This window comes from Gobio gobio (genome assembly GCF_949357685.1).
Source record: "Gobio gobio genome assembly, chromosome: 17".
In the NCBI taxonomy this organism is placed as follows: Eukaryota; Metazoa; Chordata; class Actinopteri; order Cypriniformes; family Gobionidae; genus Gobio; species Gobio gobio.
In genome coordinates, this window is record NC_137110.1 from 41,850,305 (window position 1) to 41,867,942 (window position 17,638).

Below are 17,638 nucleotides of genomic sequence, written 5' to 3' on the forward strand. Positions count from 1 at the left end.
GCAGAGACAGACAGAGGGCAGGACTGGCAGGGTGCGGCTGCTTCAGTAGCATCTGAGCTCGGGTCACTTCCATTTCCATCTCTACTGAGAGCCGCGCGCCACAGCGCAGTAGTCAAACAGCCGAGCCGGGAGCCAGAAACCGCTGCGGGGACGCGCACTCTGACCGCGGCTCTGCGCAACTAGGACCCGCCTGCAGGCGACTCAACGCGCGTGCCAAGATAAACGGAACTTCTCTATTTATTCCCCCTGTCTCCGCTTGGACCGAGAGAAAGCGAGTTTTACAGACCTGAGAGGAGGACTGACGAGCTGGCACCAACCGCCTCAGGAACCCAACGTTTACCGGGGTGTCTTTCCGTGCGTAAAAGGATGGTGAGCGCCAGGTGTCCTAATAGACTGGTCCTCCTCCCCCTCCGGTGATCTTGCGCGGGGACTGAAGCTGAGATTGGGGGGAGGAGGGTCACTTTACCATCGTCTTCACCATCTTTGACACTCCATCTTTTGGAGTGCCCGCTGGCACCGGTTGGTATGAGACTCTCCACAGCAGCGGCGCTCCTCACCGGCTTCATCTTGGCTTTCTCGCCTGCGTACGACAGCTGTGGACCGGGCAGAGGTTACGGCAAGAGACGAACTACAAGGAAACTCACGCCTCTCGCCTATAAGCAGTTCAGTCCAAACGTTGCCGAAAAAACGCTGGGAGCCAGTGGGAGATATGAGGGGAAGATAACTCGCAGCTCCGAGCGCTTTAAGGAGCTGACGCCCAACTACAACCCAGACATCATCTTCAAGGATGAGGAGAACACAGGTGCGGACCGCATGATGAATCAGGTGAGGCTGACACACGGGGTCCTCACACAGAAATGGTTCATGGGAGCAGTTCGGTAGGCTAATAGTTCGTTTATCACTCATAGATTTTTACCCAAAAAGACTTAAAGGGGTAGTTCCCCCCCAAAATAAAAATTCTGTCATTAATTACTCACCCATGTCGTTCCAAACCCATAAGACTTTCGTTCATCTTCAGAACACAAATTAAGATATTTTTGATGAAATCTGAGAGCTTTCTGTCCCTCCATTGATAGCTACGCAACTACCACTTTGACGCTTTAAAAAGTTCATAAAGAGATCGTAAAACGAATGCATATGAATTGAGGGGTTTTGTCCAAATTTTAAGAAGAGACACAATCGCTTTATATGATGAACAGATTGAATTTAGGCTTTTATTCACATCTAAACATTCATCAACTCACACATCAGTTGTGGTAAACGGAAGCTCATGCATGTTCGCCTGATGTGCAGGAACCAATGAGGTTCCTTCTCGTGTTACGTAGCACGTTTGAGCTTCCGCAAGAACCAATGAGGTTCATTCTCATGTGTTACACAGCACGTTTGAGCTTCCGCAAGAACCAATGAGGTTTGTTCTCGCTTGTCAAGCAGGTTTCAGTTGAGCTTCTGTTTATGTTCACCGATTAATGTTTAAATTAACTTCTTTATTAACTTTCTTAATGTCAAAGTGGTAGTTGCGTAGCTGTCAATGGAGGGACAGAAAGCTCTCAGATTTCATCAAAAAGATCTTCATTTGTATTCTGAAGATGAAAGAAACTTTGGAACAACACGAGGGTTAGTAATTAATGACAGAATTGTAATATTTGGGTGAATTCCAAACCTGTATGACTTCTGTGGATGATAAAAGAGATGTTTTGTCTTCTTTTGTCTTTACAATAGCAGTTTGGTTACAAACATTTTTAAAGCATTTTTGTGTTCTGCAAAAGAAAGAATGACCGGTTTGGAAAAACAGGTGTGAATAAATGGCGACCAATCTTAATTTTTGGGTGAACTATGCCTTTTAAGCATTTGGTACAATGGTAGTAGTTCATGGAACAAGCCTGTTTGAGCCTACAGCCCTTAGGTTACACCACCCTCTCCTTTACTTGTGCTGTAGTTTACTCTTACTACTGCTGTTATTTAATTTACAATAAAGTTTTAAGATCCAGAGCATTAGTTCAGGGTACTGCAATGTAGGTAAAAAATTGCAGTGGGCATCAAAGATAGGTGTCCTTGAGATAATTCAGAGAATATAGTAAAGTTATTAGTTTAAACTTTCATCCAAAGTGACTTCACTTATAACATCTGAGTCAACTTGTGATGAAGGGTCTTTATTATCAGTGAGGTTTGAACTTACAACCCTAAGTTTCCAACCCAGATCTCTATTTGCGTATACCCAGATTTCTAATGGCATAATTTACTGTACACTGTCCTTTTTATTGTGCCCACTAAATCAGGGTACTGTCATTGTCAAACTGTCAGAATTGTTGTGGACTTCAATAAATGTGCAGATTTTGTTTTGAAAAGCTGAGAAAAGTCCTTGAGATAATTCTGAGGATTTGGTCAATAAATCGGCAAATAATTGGTTGTTTAGTTAAGACTTTCATCCAAAGGGTTGAACCCCCTGGAACATGTGGCTTATTGTCAGTAGTATGTTGAGTTTATGACTCAATCACTGTGGGGTTCGTACCTACAACCCTTAAGTTACCAGCCTAGACATTTGCAGACTTGTGTAGTCACCAATCAATGGCCTTTTTGAGGACCCTTTGCTCATGGGTCACTTGTCTTTTACTACTGTCTCATAGGTGAAAAATGGTTGTGGACGCTGATGTAGGGGTGAATTCAGGGTGATTGGGACAGTTTTTGCCATTGAGATGACTTGGAAAAAGTGTCCCAATAACCCATCCTATGTGGGGATCGAGACCACAGTTTTCCTCCCCAAGAGTGGAAATCCTTGGGTTCATTTAAGGTTTCGGGTCTTTCAGTCTTCTCAACAGAGAATAGGCTATGGGGGCAGGTTTCGTCAAATGAAAGACACAGTAGTCGTCGGGTTATTTTATAACCACATATTTGAACTTTCTCCCACGGGGCTCTTGCTCAATTTATGTGAATGAATGAACGCAAAAGGGGTGACTGTCAATAAAATGGAAGGGAAGGGAAACCTGAAACGTTTAATTAAAACAGTGCCGTCGCTGTTTTAAGCACGATTGGAAAAGAAAACATTAAAACTGCCCTTGTAGATTGAGCATGACCTGTGACTGTTTTAATGTTTACCCGTATGCTTAAACACGAGCGCTCGTGATTAACGGCATTCACCCCCCTTTTTGAAGCGTCAGATATTTTTTACGACGTTGATGTGGTCCCGAGTGGAATTTATTTGACTCCAATCTCCCCCTCACCTGAGAGTATTTATATCAGCTCCTTTCCTCTGAATGCCCACACGTTAATGTCCAGGAGAGCCATGTGGGAACTGAGGAGGGGCTCATAGATCTCACCCCGTCTTTACTTGTCACCTCTCCGGCGAGCGCCGCGTTCGTTTACCTGACCTTCACGCGATTTATGAGGGCCAAACTGCGGCGACGGCTGGAGACAACCTCTGGTCTGTTTTTCCTTTTTATTCTGTGTTATTTTTTTGTTTGTTTTCATAGCGTACGTGTGTAAAAATAGTCGGCTTCACATGCATTTAAGCCTTAATTACACACATATTTTTCTCCACCTTATTTTTGATTCAGCGGCGAGTGGCCCCGGCGCTCTCATACAGGCGTGAGTGTTCAGGGCCCCGTGCCGTCGGTGCGCGCGGGGTGAATGTTTGTGTAGCCCGCGGTTAGTGTGAAGGCTCTCCTCCTGAAAACCCGTCGATCTACGCTTTGAAAGCAAAGCTAACAGAGTTCACGGGCTGATTTATGAAGTCCAGTTCACTTTTGCGACCACAACGAAAAAAGCTGAAATCCACACCGCTATGTGAATAGGCATCTATTACAGCTCGCCGAGATGCTATTCTTATCATCCAATCTGGAGACGTGCTCGGAAAAATGTCTTCATAAATATCCATATTTGTATTCTTATAACTAAAAACACAAATCTTTCCATTCAGATTGGCATTTCTGAAATGATGCCAAATGCACATATTTCTAGTTAACCATAAACTACCGTTTCCTTCTTCAGGTCACCATAAACCGGTTCCACAGTCTTAGAGTTGATCAATCTGGGTCTTTTTAAGATTCACTGGAACTCTTCAAGGTCCAGGAGCTCATTATTCCAACTTTTGGAATGGGGAAAACATTTTTTAAATGTCGATTAGCTCCACTCTCTTATGTGTGGAGTGGACCAAAAAATGCATCTAAAATGTTTTTGGTCCACTAAATTTCACAAGGGACAGTGAGGGTTTTGTTCTTTAAGGACAAATTCACCCAGTCATGTTATTCCAAACCGGTATGACATTTCAAAGGAGATGTTTTGAAGAATGTTCACACTGCTCTATTCCATATGGAAGGGATAATGTACATCCAGGTGGTTATTATTGCAGAATAAACCCTGACAGTGTGATCAGGACCACGACACTCTGAAGTGGTTTATTCTGTGATGACCACCAGCTGGATGTTGGCCTACATTATCCCGCTTATTACACGGCTACTTGCCACATAAGTAAATAATTAGACACAAAATATGAACTTGAGTTGAAATATTTTATTAGGTATATAAACCCAAAGCTTCCGCAAAGAAAGCGGTTGCTAGCAAGTGGCAAGTTCAAACTAGACGGTGATTTAAGGGATACGGTACATCTTATTACACAGCATTTCGCCACATAAATAATTACGTGGAGAAGAGATATTGATTTGAGATGAAATCCTTTTAAAATCTTACCTATTTGTTATCTTAAAATCCATTACAGTGTACAAAACATACGTTGCAAAATGGCAGCAGCTGCGTTTGTATGAAACAAGATAGTCCATGGTACCCAGATGACATAATTAAATAATTAAACACAAAATATTGATTTGAGTTTTAATATTTTATTAGCTCACCAAATGCAAATCTTCCACGAAGAAACCCAGTAAAAAAACAGCATATAACACTGATTTTAGCTACCCGGATAAGCCTGTGTTATCTTTTTTTTTTAACGGGATGTTATCGGGGAATATTGGTGTGATTGACCAATAAGTATTCCACAGAGCCATGTAATAAAATGAAAATATTCACTAAAAATATTGGTCTTTGTCATAGAATTCTATTCTCATATGTGTCTGCATATTCAAACTTCCTGATTGGTTGTGATGTGCGGAAGCCAATCTGATGTCAAACCTGGCATGCTGTCTTCACCTGCAAGTTTGAAAATGCACAAACCTGAATGAAATATGAGATCTATAGAGTGCTCCAGGGGTGATTTTTGCGGACCTTCCCAGAAGTTATCATCACCCTGGTTCCTTCAACAAAACAAAAAACAAACAAAAAATAGGATTTTCCATTGACATGTAGATTGTTGCAGGAAATAAGCACTGTAACCAATAAAAGTGTATGATTCTTACATGCTTTCTTTAAGAAAATCTTTACAAATGAACAACTTTTGAAGCCTAAACCCAATCTTCATAAGTAAAAAGTTAAAGTTAAGCTATAAACAAAGTACACCATGGTTGAATGACTTCACAGTTGTCTCTGATTACTCTTTCAATCTTTAGTTAAAATCGACACGTTGGAAAGTTTGAGTCATAATAGTTTGCAAGACACAAAAAAAAATCCCTTTTCAAGATACTAAAAAGCTTTTAAATAATCACAGGTTGGGTATTACTGATGTATTTTATGTTGGAGAGTAAAATATATGGAGCTTGTGTTCACCACAGACCTTATTTCAGGCATTTAGCCAAAAATCCATTCAGAAAACCCATTGACTGCAGGATAATGGAACTCATCTCTGGGTTCTAGAATTCATTCCTGCAGCTCTTTATAGTACAGACGTTTTCATGTTTTACATTTGATGAGGGTTTTTATTTTAACACAATAGTGTGTTTGCATTTATCATTTGAGAAAGAGCAGTGTGAACATTCTTCAAAACATCTTCTTTTAGGTTTCATGGAAGAAAGCAAGCACATATATACAGGTTTGCATACTTGAGTGTGGGAGAGTGTATTATCATTGTTGATGCTTTGACTGTAGTCTAAGCATTTGCTCGTGTACGTGTTTTGGTTTCAGTGACCGTCAGAGACTCAACAGAACAACCCAACACAATGGCACCATATTTTCCAATCTCCTTTCCTCTCCCATACCAGCCTGGACTCTGACGGTCCAGTATCCATTACAGCTCTGAGAGATAGATCCTAATAGCACAGAGACATCAAATCACTGAGCTTAGACTTAAACAGATAGTCCACAGAACTTTGTAAAGTAGCTATTGAGTGGAAAGGTGGGTCTCCAATTCAGAGAACAGAAATAGATGGTTCGATGGCACAACTATGTAGTGAGGACTTAGAATGGCGACATCAAAGAATCTCTGCCGTCACTCAGTAAGCAATTTGTGACCACTTAGTTGGTGGTTATCCAGTGACCTTGCATGTCTCGTGGCCTCTGGTTGAGACAGGGATTTATCAGCCCATGGGCTGAGTGTGTTTGTGCTAACCACAAATGCGTCAGTTCTACAAATGGCTGTCAGGATTATATTTGCCATTGCTCACCGCGTTTCTCACCTAGCAACTGCTTGCCACAGGCTTTTTGACATTACTGTACTAAAAATCCATATTTCTTGCAGGAAACTCTCAAATTCAGAACAATGGCCTTGTGTTCTTTCTTACTCAGGCACGCAAAGCCTCCTTCTGTTTGTTTAATTGGTAACTTATGTATCAGAGTTCAGCATTCAGTTGGGTTTAAATGCTGTCACACCGGTCATTTACGCTACATAAACCACCAGAAGTAAATTTTTATACATTTCGTTGTGAGACATTGTGACTGATTTTTTATTTTTTTTTGCACTCATGTTATTAAGTTGCTGTTTTCCCAGACAATGTAAAAATGTGTCACCGTAATCATGACTACTGTAATGTTTTACATGACTATTTTCCTTATAGCTCACATTAAATGCATGTAAATGATTATCCTGGAAGAACAACAAATCATAAAGAATACTTACTAACTCGGGCACTTCCTGGCAGAGTTATTTGATATACTATAATATAGATTTTATTAATATTTGCAATGTTTTCTTTGGATATTTCTTGTTCTCATTTTAAGTAAAGTACATTTTTTATGCTTTTTAAAAAAATTGTGTTTATTTTTTTATTTAATTGAACTAAACGAAAATGAGATGTTGCATTGGCTAGTTTTTTAATATTAAATTTTTATTTAATGGTTTTAGTTGTATTTAGTTAACTATAATAACCCTGTTATCTGGTAATCATTTGATCCCTTTTCATGCATACTAGTAAGTTTCTCATACGTTTTCTTCTTTTGCAGCGCTGTAAGGATAAGCTGAACTCCCTGGCCATCTCTGTGATGAACCTGTGGCCCGGCGTGCGTCTGCGTGTGACGGAGGGCTGGGATGAAGACGGCCATCACTCTGAAGAGTCTCTGCATTATGAGGGCAGGGCGGTTGACATCACTACCTCGGACCGCGACCGGAACAAGTACGCCATGCTGGCCCGTCTGGCAGTGGAGGCCGGTTTCGACTGGGTCTACTTTGAATCCAAAGGCCACATACACTGCAGTGTCAAATCAGGTGAGAGAGGGGCTCTGTGTTTGTGTTGGGGCTGTGCATGGGGGAAGAGGTCAAGTGAGAAACAGACTAGTCCTTACAAATGAAGGGTGGGAAAAGGAAAGAAAACAATCATGGTTGGATATTAGCATGTGACTTGTTCATTAGCAAGTCACCGTGAAGCACCATTGGGATTTTATTTCCAAGTGAAGCAGGATATTTAATGAGAAAAAAGTGCAGTTGGGACTTGTTTTATTTATAGGAAATTAGTTGGATTGAGCAAGGATGCATTACAGGGGTATTTAACCCAAAAATAAAAATGATCCCATGATTTACTCACCCTCAAGCCATCCTAGGTGTATATGACTTTCTTCTTTCAGCAAACACAATCTGAGTTGTATTAAAAAATATCCTGGCTTTTCCAAGCTTTATAAAGAGAGTGAATGGCACATTTATTATTGGTTAATAAAGGCCTTCTGAAGCAAAGTGTTTTTGTAAAAAAAAAAATCCATATTTATAACTTTATAAACTATAATCACTGGCTTCCGGTAGCAACCGTATGCGAGTCGAGTTCTAGCAGAAGAGTGACCTCTGACCTGACGCATGACATATTGATGAACATGGAAGTGCAGAGGATAGAGCAAAATGAAAAACTAGTCATGAATTAGAAGTCTAAAATGATTTTTTTAAAAGAGAAATGTAGGCTTTAGTTTAGTTTGTTGCCCAGCCCTGGTTGAGAGAGTCGTCTACTCGCCTAAGCTTATGCTACTCCCACATTCTATTAGCCTGACGTCGTCATACTCAATTCTAGTCAGAATTTGAGTCTGATACTGCTCCTTTGGGCTGTGATTATGGGGCGTGTTTCAACCGAGCCAGGAAAGACCTCAATTGGATAGACCTACAACCAATCAGAGCAACGGAGCGACGCATAACGTTAGTTGTCAAATGTCAACAGAACTCAACTACACTGTGTTGCCATGTCCGCGGGTTGAAGCGACCCCAATTATGTGATATACAGACCCAGGAATGCAAATTTTAGCATACAGCCCTGCCAAAATAATACATATTTTACCCCCCAAAATGCCATTTTTTTCCCGGAGAACCCCCCGGAAAGCTATTGGGCTTGTTTTTGGCTAGTTTTGAGTAGCAATTGGGCGGGTTTTGTTGTAACAAAAACTTGGCAACCCTTTCTGCACGCACGATGGAATAAGTTACGTTAGAAGAAAAAGATGAGTGTAAACGATATTTGCTGGTGTTGTAAAAAAAAGAGTTTAAGGATACACAGAGTACTTACCAACACGATCATCATTTCTGAGAGAAATAGTAAAGGTGAATGCATATACGAATAAGTTCTCCGTTTAGGATTAGAACAAATTCAACCCAAGCGCCTTTGATGACGTGGATGATTAGGTTACTGTTTATCATCTGTCCATCATCGTCTAAAGCCCGCCCTGACAATTTCATTGGTCCGAACAGTTTCTGTTCGGGCATAATTACTTCTCTATGGAGAAAGTCCAGACCGAACTGCCCGAGCACAATTGTTGTGGGCGGGGCTAAGTTCGGCTGGCATCCAGGCCAATTGTCTATGTCATATGTCGGGTCAGATGTCACTCTTATGCCCCTATTATGAATTTTTGAAAATTACCTTTTCTGTAGTGTGTAACATAGTTCTAATGAATGAAAACATCCTGCAAAGTTTTACATCTGAAAGTGCACCGTAAATAAAGTTATTGTCTCTCAAAAGTAAGAGTTGACTCTGAGTCAATTAAACAAATCATTTTTTTAACAAATCCCAAGCCGTTTCATTGTGACATCAAGACGAAACATTAGCATATTGCCTGTACACGTATTGCGTGCACAGACACCAGAGAAAACTTGAGCCACCTCAAACACTGCAGCAGATACTGGATAGCATCATGTCAAGAAGACGATGTGCTCTACGATGTGTTTGTTGTGTTTCATATTGTTTAGGTCCCTGGCTAATTCAAGTTATTACCGTTTACTAAAGCAGTTTATTACGCATCTATTAAATGTCATTCTTACTACTTTGAGTAAAGATAAAGGACGGAGCAAGATTTGTTTTGCAAACTTACATTTTAAGTTTTTTAAGTCTTTCACGTTAGTGCTGGGCTAACGTATGTGCTATTATTGATATAGTTCCCGCATGTGCACCGCAATAAATTAGAAACTGAAACATCTCATAATGGGCCTCAAACTGAGTAGCTGTAGCGTCACTGAGAAACGTCCTGCTCAAGGTTCAGGTTGAACAACTAGTTCTTCCAATGTTTCATCATCGATTTGGACTCGTGCTAGGATTGGTGTAAAATCGACGTCATCGTTAAGCTTGGTACACACTCCGCAAGAACAAAGAAATGTGTTCGTTTTCTCGAGGTGGCAAGAACAAGAACAAAGTTAGTTCCGGCCAGGACATTCCATACATACACGCATTTAAATTTCTGAACAATCAATCACACAATAGTTCTTGGACGCCCACAAGAAAAAAGTTCTGCTCAGATGATGTCGAGAACAAGCTGCGAGAACTCCCAAACCAAGGCTGCGAGAACAATGACGTAATTTTGTTCTCGCAGCCCTGGGAGCGAGAACTTTTTTCTTCTGTTCTTGCAGAGTATGTAATGGCCTTTAATGTCTTTACAGTGTGTACAGTCGCTGAGGTTTTAGGAAGCCTCTAGACGGAGCTAAAGTTCAGTTATGGTAATAGGCGTTTGTTTCTGAAATACACGCTGTACGCGTTAGACTAATGCCGCGTTCCAGGCAATCCGTAACCCGTGTTTTTCCAACCTTCTACCTGTGAAAGTGGACTGGAACGGCAGTCAAACCCGTGGCTTCCCACCCGTGAACTCGTACTAGATCAATGTACTCCCAGTTACGAGATCTGACGTCACATAGCTCGCGAAACAACAACAATCAACAAACGTTAATGACAACAATTAACGTTAAATAAAAGGTATAACAGCTTCTCTTGCCGTATGCGCATTTCCCCCCCTTCGTTTCCCTCAAATAAGCACCTTTGGCGATATAAATGATTGTAAATTTAGCATAAGCCTCATACGGTCCGCCATGCTTTGTTTACATCTAGCTACCACACGATTCCTTGCGCTCAGGCAGTTTGGCGTGACTTTGCCTGGAACACTACAAAGTCGTGAGTCGTGGTTTGAAGTTGTAACTTACGGGCTCAAAAACCTGCCTGGAACGCAGCATGATCACAGCAGACTGGGTTGTCTGGCCAATCAGAGCAGAGCAGGCTTGCGGGAAAGAGGGATATTGGCCCTGTCCCAAATGGCACCCTAAACCCTCACGGTCTTCCTCTGAATCTGCACTTTCACGACGTAATGCCGCTTTGACTGCCGGGAAGAAGTCCGCTGCGTAACCCGCACCAGTGCGGGCTCGTCAGAAGTGCGCATCGAGGGCGCATATCAAACCTCAAAGGGGGCGCTCGGGAGCACCCTTCTGAGACCTTAAATGAAAAATGGGACACCCTGTGATCTTGTGGACTTAACGGACACGCGCATGCAGTGGCCATTGTAAGTCCACAAGACCGAAAGTGCACATGAAGTGTGCCATTTGGGACAGGGCCTTAGAGAGACTGATTCATCCAAAAGTCGTCATTCAAGTCGTTTGGGAATCATTGAGCATTGTGGTGATGTGCAGTGTATATTATGAGAAAATGAAACCTGTTTTCTGACCTTTGATGCATGTAAACCTGCTGTAGGAGACCTCCAAAACTAAATTAGGAAACTTTAAAATAGCATAATAGGGGCACTTTAATATAACTCAGATTGTGTTTGGCTGGAAGAAGATCCTGAAAAAATGTATCATGATATTAATAAAATATTATAAATATAATATTTGGCAGCACAACTGTTTTCAACATGATAATAAGAAATGTTTGCTTGAGCAGCAGATCAGCATATTAGAATGATTTGTAAAGGATCATGTGACACTAAAGCCTGGAGAAATGGCTGCTGGAGAAATTAAAATTCAGCTTTTCCATCACAGGAATATATTACAATATATAAATATATTAAAATATAAAAGAGTTAAAGAGATTACAGAGACGACAGAGATTTTAAACTGTGATAATATTTTACAATAGTACTGTTTTTACTATATTTTTTATCAAATAAATGCAGTTTTGGCAAGGGAAGCAGAAAGTCATTTTTGGATGAGGAGGATTTTTAAGTAGATTTTTAAGTTCATGTTACTTTTAAAACTTTTTTAATCTAACCAAAACTAACAAAGCTTCTCACAGCCATGTAATGTGAGAAGATGAGGGCAAGAGATGGACTGTGAGAGCATGTCTGTAGATACAGAAGGAATCGCATTAGATTCCTGTTTCAGCACACACTGCGGGTTATGGGCTTTCTAATGAAGAGAGCCGTGTTTGATTCATCTTGGGATCATTTCTTTGCTTCACATGACTAGATTAAAACGGCACAATCTTGCAGCACTGGGCCGTCTGATGAATGCACTCACTCCTCTGTTCACCATTTCTAACATTTACTTTTACCTTTCTTACTTTTCCAGCTGTGCTTTACCTTGATCCTTATTTCCATGCAAGTCTACACAGACTTCATGTAGCTTTAGCATCTCCCATTTAGCTTTTAGCATACATGCTATTTAATCCTTTCTATTAATCAAATGGGGGGGGGGGAGCAGATTGTCAATTTAATATTCCTATATCTTATGCTTATGTTTAACATTATATCATTTTGATGTAAGGTAATAATATAACAAAAAAGGTAAGATTAAAGTCAGTTTCATTCACCATTTCAGCCTTTATTGCAACATATTATTGTGAAATGCATTAGGCATTTGCAGGCTCACACAGAATCATCTGCTCAACGCATAATTATAAATGTAATCTGCGCACACAGAATTCCCTGAAAACGCCACAGATTTGGCATTCGGAAACTTCTACTTCTGCATGCTCGTTTATGGAAGACAGTAATTACGATATGAATAAGCACCTACGTTTAAAGCATTTTACCATTTTTAAATCCATTCTGCAGATTTTCCTTTAGAGTAGTCTGCAGATTGCTTATAAGCCTGGCTATTGGTTGTTTTTTTGGCCCACCTTTTATACAGGAATGATTTACCATTTTGTTTATTTACATACATTGAGTTTCATCATAAAATCTCTAATATTCATTATCTTGTTTCTCTGTGTTTGCTTTTTCTTTTCCCACCATTTTCTTTCCTTTTTCTCCTGTCCTTCCTGCCCAGATCGTTATGCAAGTCAGCTGTCCCTGACATGATCAGAAGGAATACAGGGGTTTAAACCTACCTTATATATTTTGTATATTGTTATGTATATCTTGAAATTTGTACAAAAACATAGAGTATAAAGAGGCAAGATTGCTGGCAGTGCCAGTTAAGTCAGAATCAGTCCACTAGGAGGCACTCATACACCAACATCCCAATGAAGAGGACGGTAAAGGCCAATCACTTTGAGGATGCCACACTGATCCTATTTACCAACTCAACCAATCACTGAGGCAGACACCGTAGGACCAACCAATGAATGAAGGGTCGAAAGGCCAGAGGTATATCAGCGAGTCAGAAGTGAAGATTAGAAACAGGGCCTTGAATCCATTAATTATTTCCTTAATGAATCATTTTCTATTACTTTCTTTCTCCATATTTTCATTCCTCTCTTCCATTCCTTCCTCAATCTTCTCTTCAGACCACTCAGTAGCAATAAACACGGGGGGCTGTTTCCCTGGAGAGGCTCTGGTGACAATGGAGGACGGCACACACAAACCAATCCATGACCTGCGAGCAGGAGACCTTGTTCTGGCCTCAATGGGAAGTGATGGGACTGGAGACCTGGTCTACAGCGAAGTTCTCACCTTCCTGGACCGTAGCCCCATTGCCCAGAAGCACTTTTATGTGATCAGCACTGAGGATGGGGCCAACGTCTCCTTAACAGCAGCTCATTTACTGTTTGTCTGGGCTGGAAACTGCTCCAGAGGGGGCCGGCCGGTGCCGGGCGCCCTCCAGGCGATATTTGCCAGTGATGCCCAGCCAGGGCAGTGTTTGCTGATCGTCGATGAAGGGGAACTCAGGAAGCATGTTTCACGAATCAGTCGAGTGGAGGTGCGGGAGGACCAGGGGGTTTACGCCCCACTCACTGCCCATGGGACTTTGGTGGTGAATGGCGTAGTCACCTCATGTTACGCCGCTGTGAACAAACAACGGCTTGCTCACTGGGCATTTGCGCCTCTACGCCTGTTGTACAGCTGGACCGGACCGGATCGGATCCTTAAGAACGGCTTACACTGGTACTCTCAGGTCCTACTCAGTGTGGGAACACTACTGCTAGACTCAGAACTTTTCCACCCTTGGGCCTTTGAAGAAAACGAAAGATGATGAATTGCAAAGAAACACAGAGTTGACTGAATGCTCAGGGTTTGTGACTTAAGGGGATAGTGCTGAGTTATGCCGAGTTCACACTGCCCGATTTTAGGCCCGGTTTTGACTCGCCGACAGGTTTTGCGAAATCGCTGACAAATGTTCTAAATCATAGGCAAATCGGTGCTTGTGTACGCGAGTCACAATCACGCAGTGTGAATTATCGCCGACGTCCGTGAGATATTTGGCATGCTAAATATCTGGACTTGTCGGCGATTTAAACTCCTGCTGTGTGAAATGTGTTCTGACTGAAAAATACATCGGCGATGACCTACAGCCAATGAGAGAGCAAGATACAGGGCAGCGGAAAGTTCAGGGGGAGTTATAGACCAGAATATCAGTATTTTAATAGATACATTTACAACTATATCAAACAGAAACAAAGCACAAACATGTGCTTGACCAGCCGCAACAGCAGCACATTGCAAAATTATTTATTTACCTCAAACTCTCTTTGCAGAACACAATACTTGCTCCTGTGTCTCCCCAACCATTTCCTCCGCCATAATCTTTTTTTCGTGTTCTCCTTTTCGCTGCAAATCAGCGCACAGACAATTTGGATTTATCATTTTTAATAACAATTCCAGTCTCGCGCGAGAACTCCGTTCTGACGCACGTGTGATCTCGCGTTGTTTACTTGTCACATCTCACGTGTGTTTGGTTGTGAAACGTATTTTGCACACCGGAGAGAGTTGTCGGTGATTCTTCCTATTGTAAAGTCATGCAGTGTGAAATCTCCTGTCGCCGATCCATCGTGCAGTGTCTGAATGCTACCCCAGATAGTGTGAAAAGAGCAGTGATCCGACGAGTTTGAAAAACTTGCTGTGTGAACTCGGCATTAGTCAAAATGCATACTGAAAGCAGACTTAAATGGTTCACCCAAAAATGAAAATTCTGTAATTAATTACTCACCCCCATGTCGTTCCAAACTTGTAAGACCTTTGTTCATCTTTTCGGAACACAAATTAAGATATTTTTGATGAAATCCGAGAGCTCTCTGACCCCTCCATAGACAGCAATATAATTAACACTTTCAAGGCCCAGAAAGGTAGTAAAGACATCGTTAAAATAGTCAATGTGACAACAGTGGTTCAACCTTAATGTTATGAAGCGAAAGGAATACTTTTTGTGCGCAAAAACTCCATAAATAATGACTTTATTCAACAATCTCTTCTCGTCTGTGTCAGTCTCCTACGCTGTTGACATAGTAAATACAGTGCAGCGCTTTCGAATCGCTGTCAGAACGCCGGCTTACCATTGGCCGACGTTCTTCACGTGAGCACCATGACGCATGCGTGTGACGCTGACGCAGGAGCTAGCCAATGGTGAGTCGCACAACTCGGAAATGCTGCACTGTTTACACTACGTCAACAGTGTAGGAGACCGACACGGACGAGAAGAGATTGTTGAATAAAGTCGTTATTTTTGTTTGTTTTTTGCGCACAAAGTATTCTCGTTGCTTCATAAAATTAAGGTTGAACCACTGGAGTCACATGTACTATTTTAACGATGTCTTTACTACCTTTCTGGACCTTGAAAGTGGTAATCATATTGCTGTCTATGGAAGGGTCAGAGAGCCTTCGGATTTCATCAAAAATATCTTCATTTGTGTTCTGAAGATGAACGAAGGTCTTATGTAGGTCTTAGTGTGTAATTTCTGCGACTCCAAGCAGAATTTAAAAAACATGATACAGATAATCCTGAGCTCTGCCTCAAACTCACATCATGGACCCTTTTCACGTTTGCAGGGTTCTCAAAAGTGGAACTCGTAGCTTCTATTGTGGTGAACTGGAGACGACTAATATCATTTTTGCATTCCAATTTTCTCAAATGCCAAAAGAAAATCCCACAATAGTGTTTCCACAACATTCCAAAAAAGGAAAATAATAAGAGCGAATGATTGCAGCAGTCAGAGAGAAAGATGTTAAATTTGCCATCACTCCCTCTGCTGTGGTATTAGAAAAACTCACACAGCAACATTAACTAGGTATTTGTAATTTAAAGGGATCCTATTTTTTTTACAATTTCAACTTTCTTTAATGTATAATGTTGCTGTTTGAGCATGAAAATGGTCTGCAAAGTTACAAAGCACAAAGTCACTCCAAAGGGAGTTATTCTCTATTAGTGCGCACTGTTCCTCAACTCCCTGAAACATCTCCATTGTAGTCTTGAGTTTTCTTCCGGGAACTTACATTTACATTTACTTACAAAGCTCTGTCCCTCATTTAAATAATTCCCAAACACCCAAGCCATAAGCTAAAAAAGGGGTAGAGGCCTGGTTTAGTTGCGTCAGTGTGTTGAAACTCGCGGTTTTTGTTAAGCTGCTGTATATTTCCCAAACACACTCGAATCGGTTGACCAATCACAACACGCAGGTCCAGCCGACCAATCAGAGCATATTGTGCTTTTCAGAAGGAGGGGATTCATAGAGACAGGAATTAAACAGGGGTGCATTTCCCAAAACTATCGTTAGCCAACTATTGTCACAAGTTCCATTGAATTGTGTTGGTAACGGCAGAACTTGCAACCGGCTTCAAGAAACGCATCCCAGATTCAAACTACCCCAGTTACTGCCAGACTGGGAAGAGAGGTGCTGCAACAATGTAAAATATATGAAAAATAAGGTGTTTTTTGAACATTCAAGAATGACAACATATTCTAGTAGACCCCAAAAACAAAATCAAGGCTTCGAAAAAGAGCAGTCCCCTTAATGCAAGGGTAAAGTAACACAAAGTATAGTCTTAAAAATGTATAATACATTTTAACAGTCTGTGAAAAGGGTCCATTGGCTGAGTGTTGTACTCATCAAGATGCTCAAACAAATGGAGCAATGTCATGGTGTTTACACTTTTCAAGAGAATCATCCGTACTAATCTCTGCATAAGACAGAATAAAAAAGACAGGAAAAAATTATGCATCACGTTTAACTGTAAAAAGAACAATTACAAACTGACCTCTGGTCTTGCTTCTTACAGGAATTGTGAGAGACCAAACATTGTCTGTGCCTTGTGTATGTTTGTTCGCTATTGTCATCAGTCTTAAGACAATCTGTTAAACTAATTTAAAAATGTGCTTTGTAATATCATTATGGTAATATAAGGTATTCAGGTAAAGTATTTAAAATCTATTTTTGAAATTAAACTTCATACAAATTATTTATTTTGTCTCATATTTGGTCTTTGCTGGTTATTACAGTTTCTTTAATTCATTAATTAAATACTGTTGTAATAAAAACAAATAATGATGATATAATCATGCTATATCATGTTATTTTAACATCGTACATCTTTATTTTTTAGTGTTTTCCCCCTGGTTAATTGTTCCGTGCTGGTAGAAAATGGTCAGATGGGTTTAATGTAATGGGAATCCCACTTTAATATGATATGACCCTATTGAAAAGAGAAACACTCCTCTTACTAATGAGACCATGCAAACATTTAGGCAAGTCTCATCTTTCAAATGCTCAAGACACTAAATCATTAATTCGAAAAGGATGAAATTTTGGAAGTTTTGTTCTGGTCAGCTTAGAAGTGTATTGCAGCGCTAACGTTATTGACTTTTCATGATAAACCTTGTGTGTTGTAAACTAGGCTATTATTACACATCACTTAAGTCACTTTTAAAAGCTTTTGCTAAATAAATAAGCATAAATGCTAATTATTGGGTCAACGCGTGACCAACTTGAACCCATTGCATTTGGAAATCTTT

The 17,638-nt window shown here is 40.8% G+C and overlaps 1 protein-coding gene across 1 annotated transcript; it reads left to right on the forward strand.

Annotated features, from left to right (window-relative positions):
* Positions 1–525: 525 nt before the first annotated feature.
* Positions 526–13,888, forward strand: ihhb (Indian hedgehog signaling molecule b; the record flags this gene model as incomplete). The annotated part of the gene is made up of 3 exons (XM_079841089.1): positions 526–825; positions 7,261–7,522; positions 13,203–13,888. The coding sequence occupies 3 exons, from the start codon at positions 526–528 to the stop codon at positions 13,886–13,888; spliced, it is 1,248 nt and encodes a 415-aa protein (XP_079697215.1).
* Between the last annotated feature and the right edge of the window lie 3,750 nt (positions 13,889–17,638).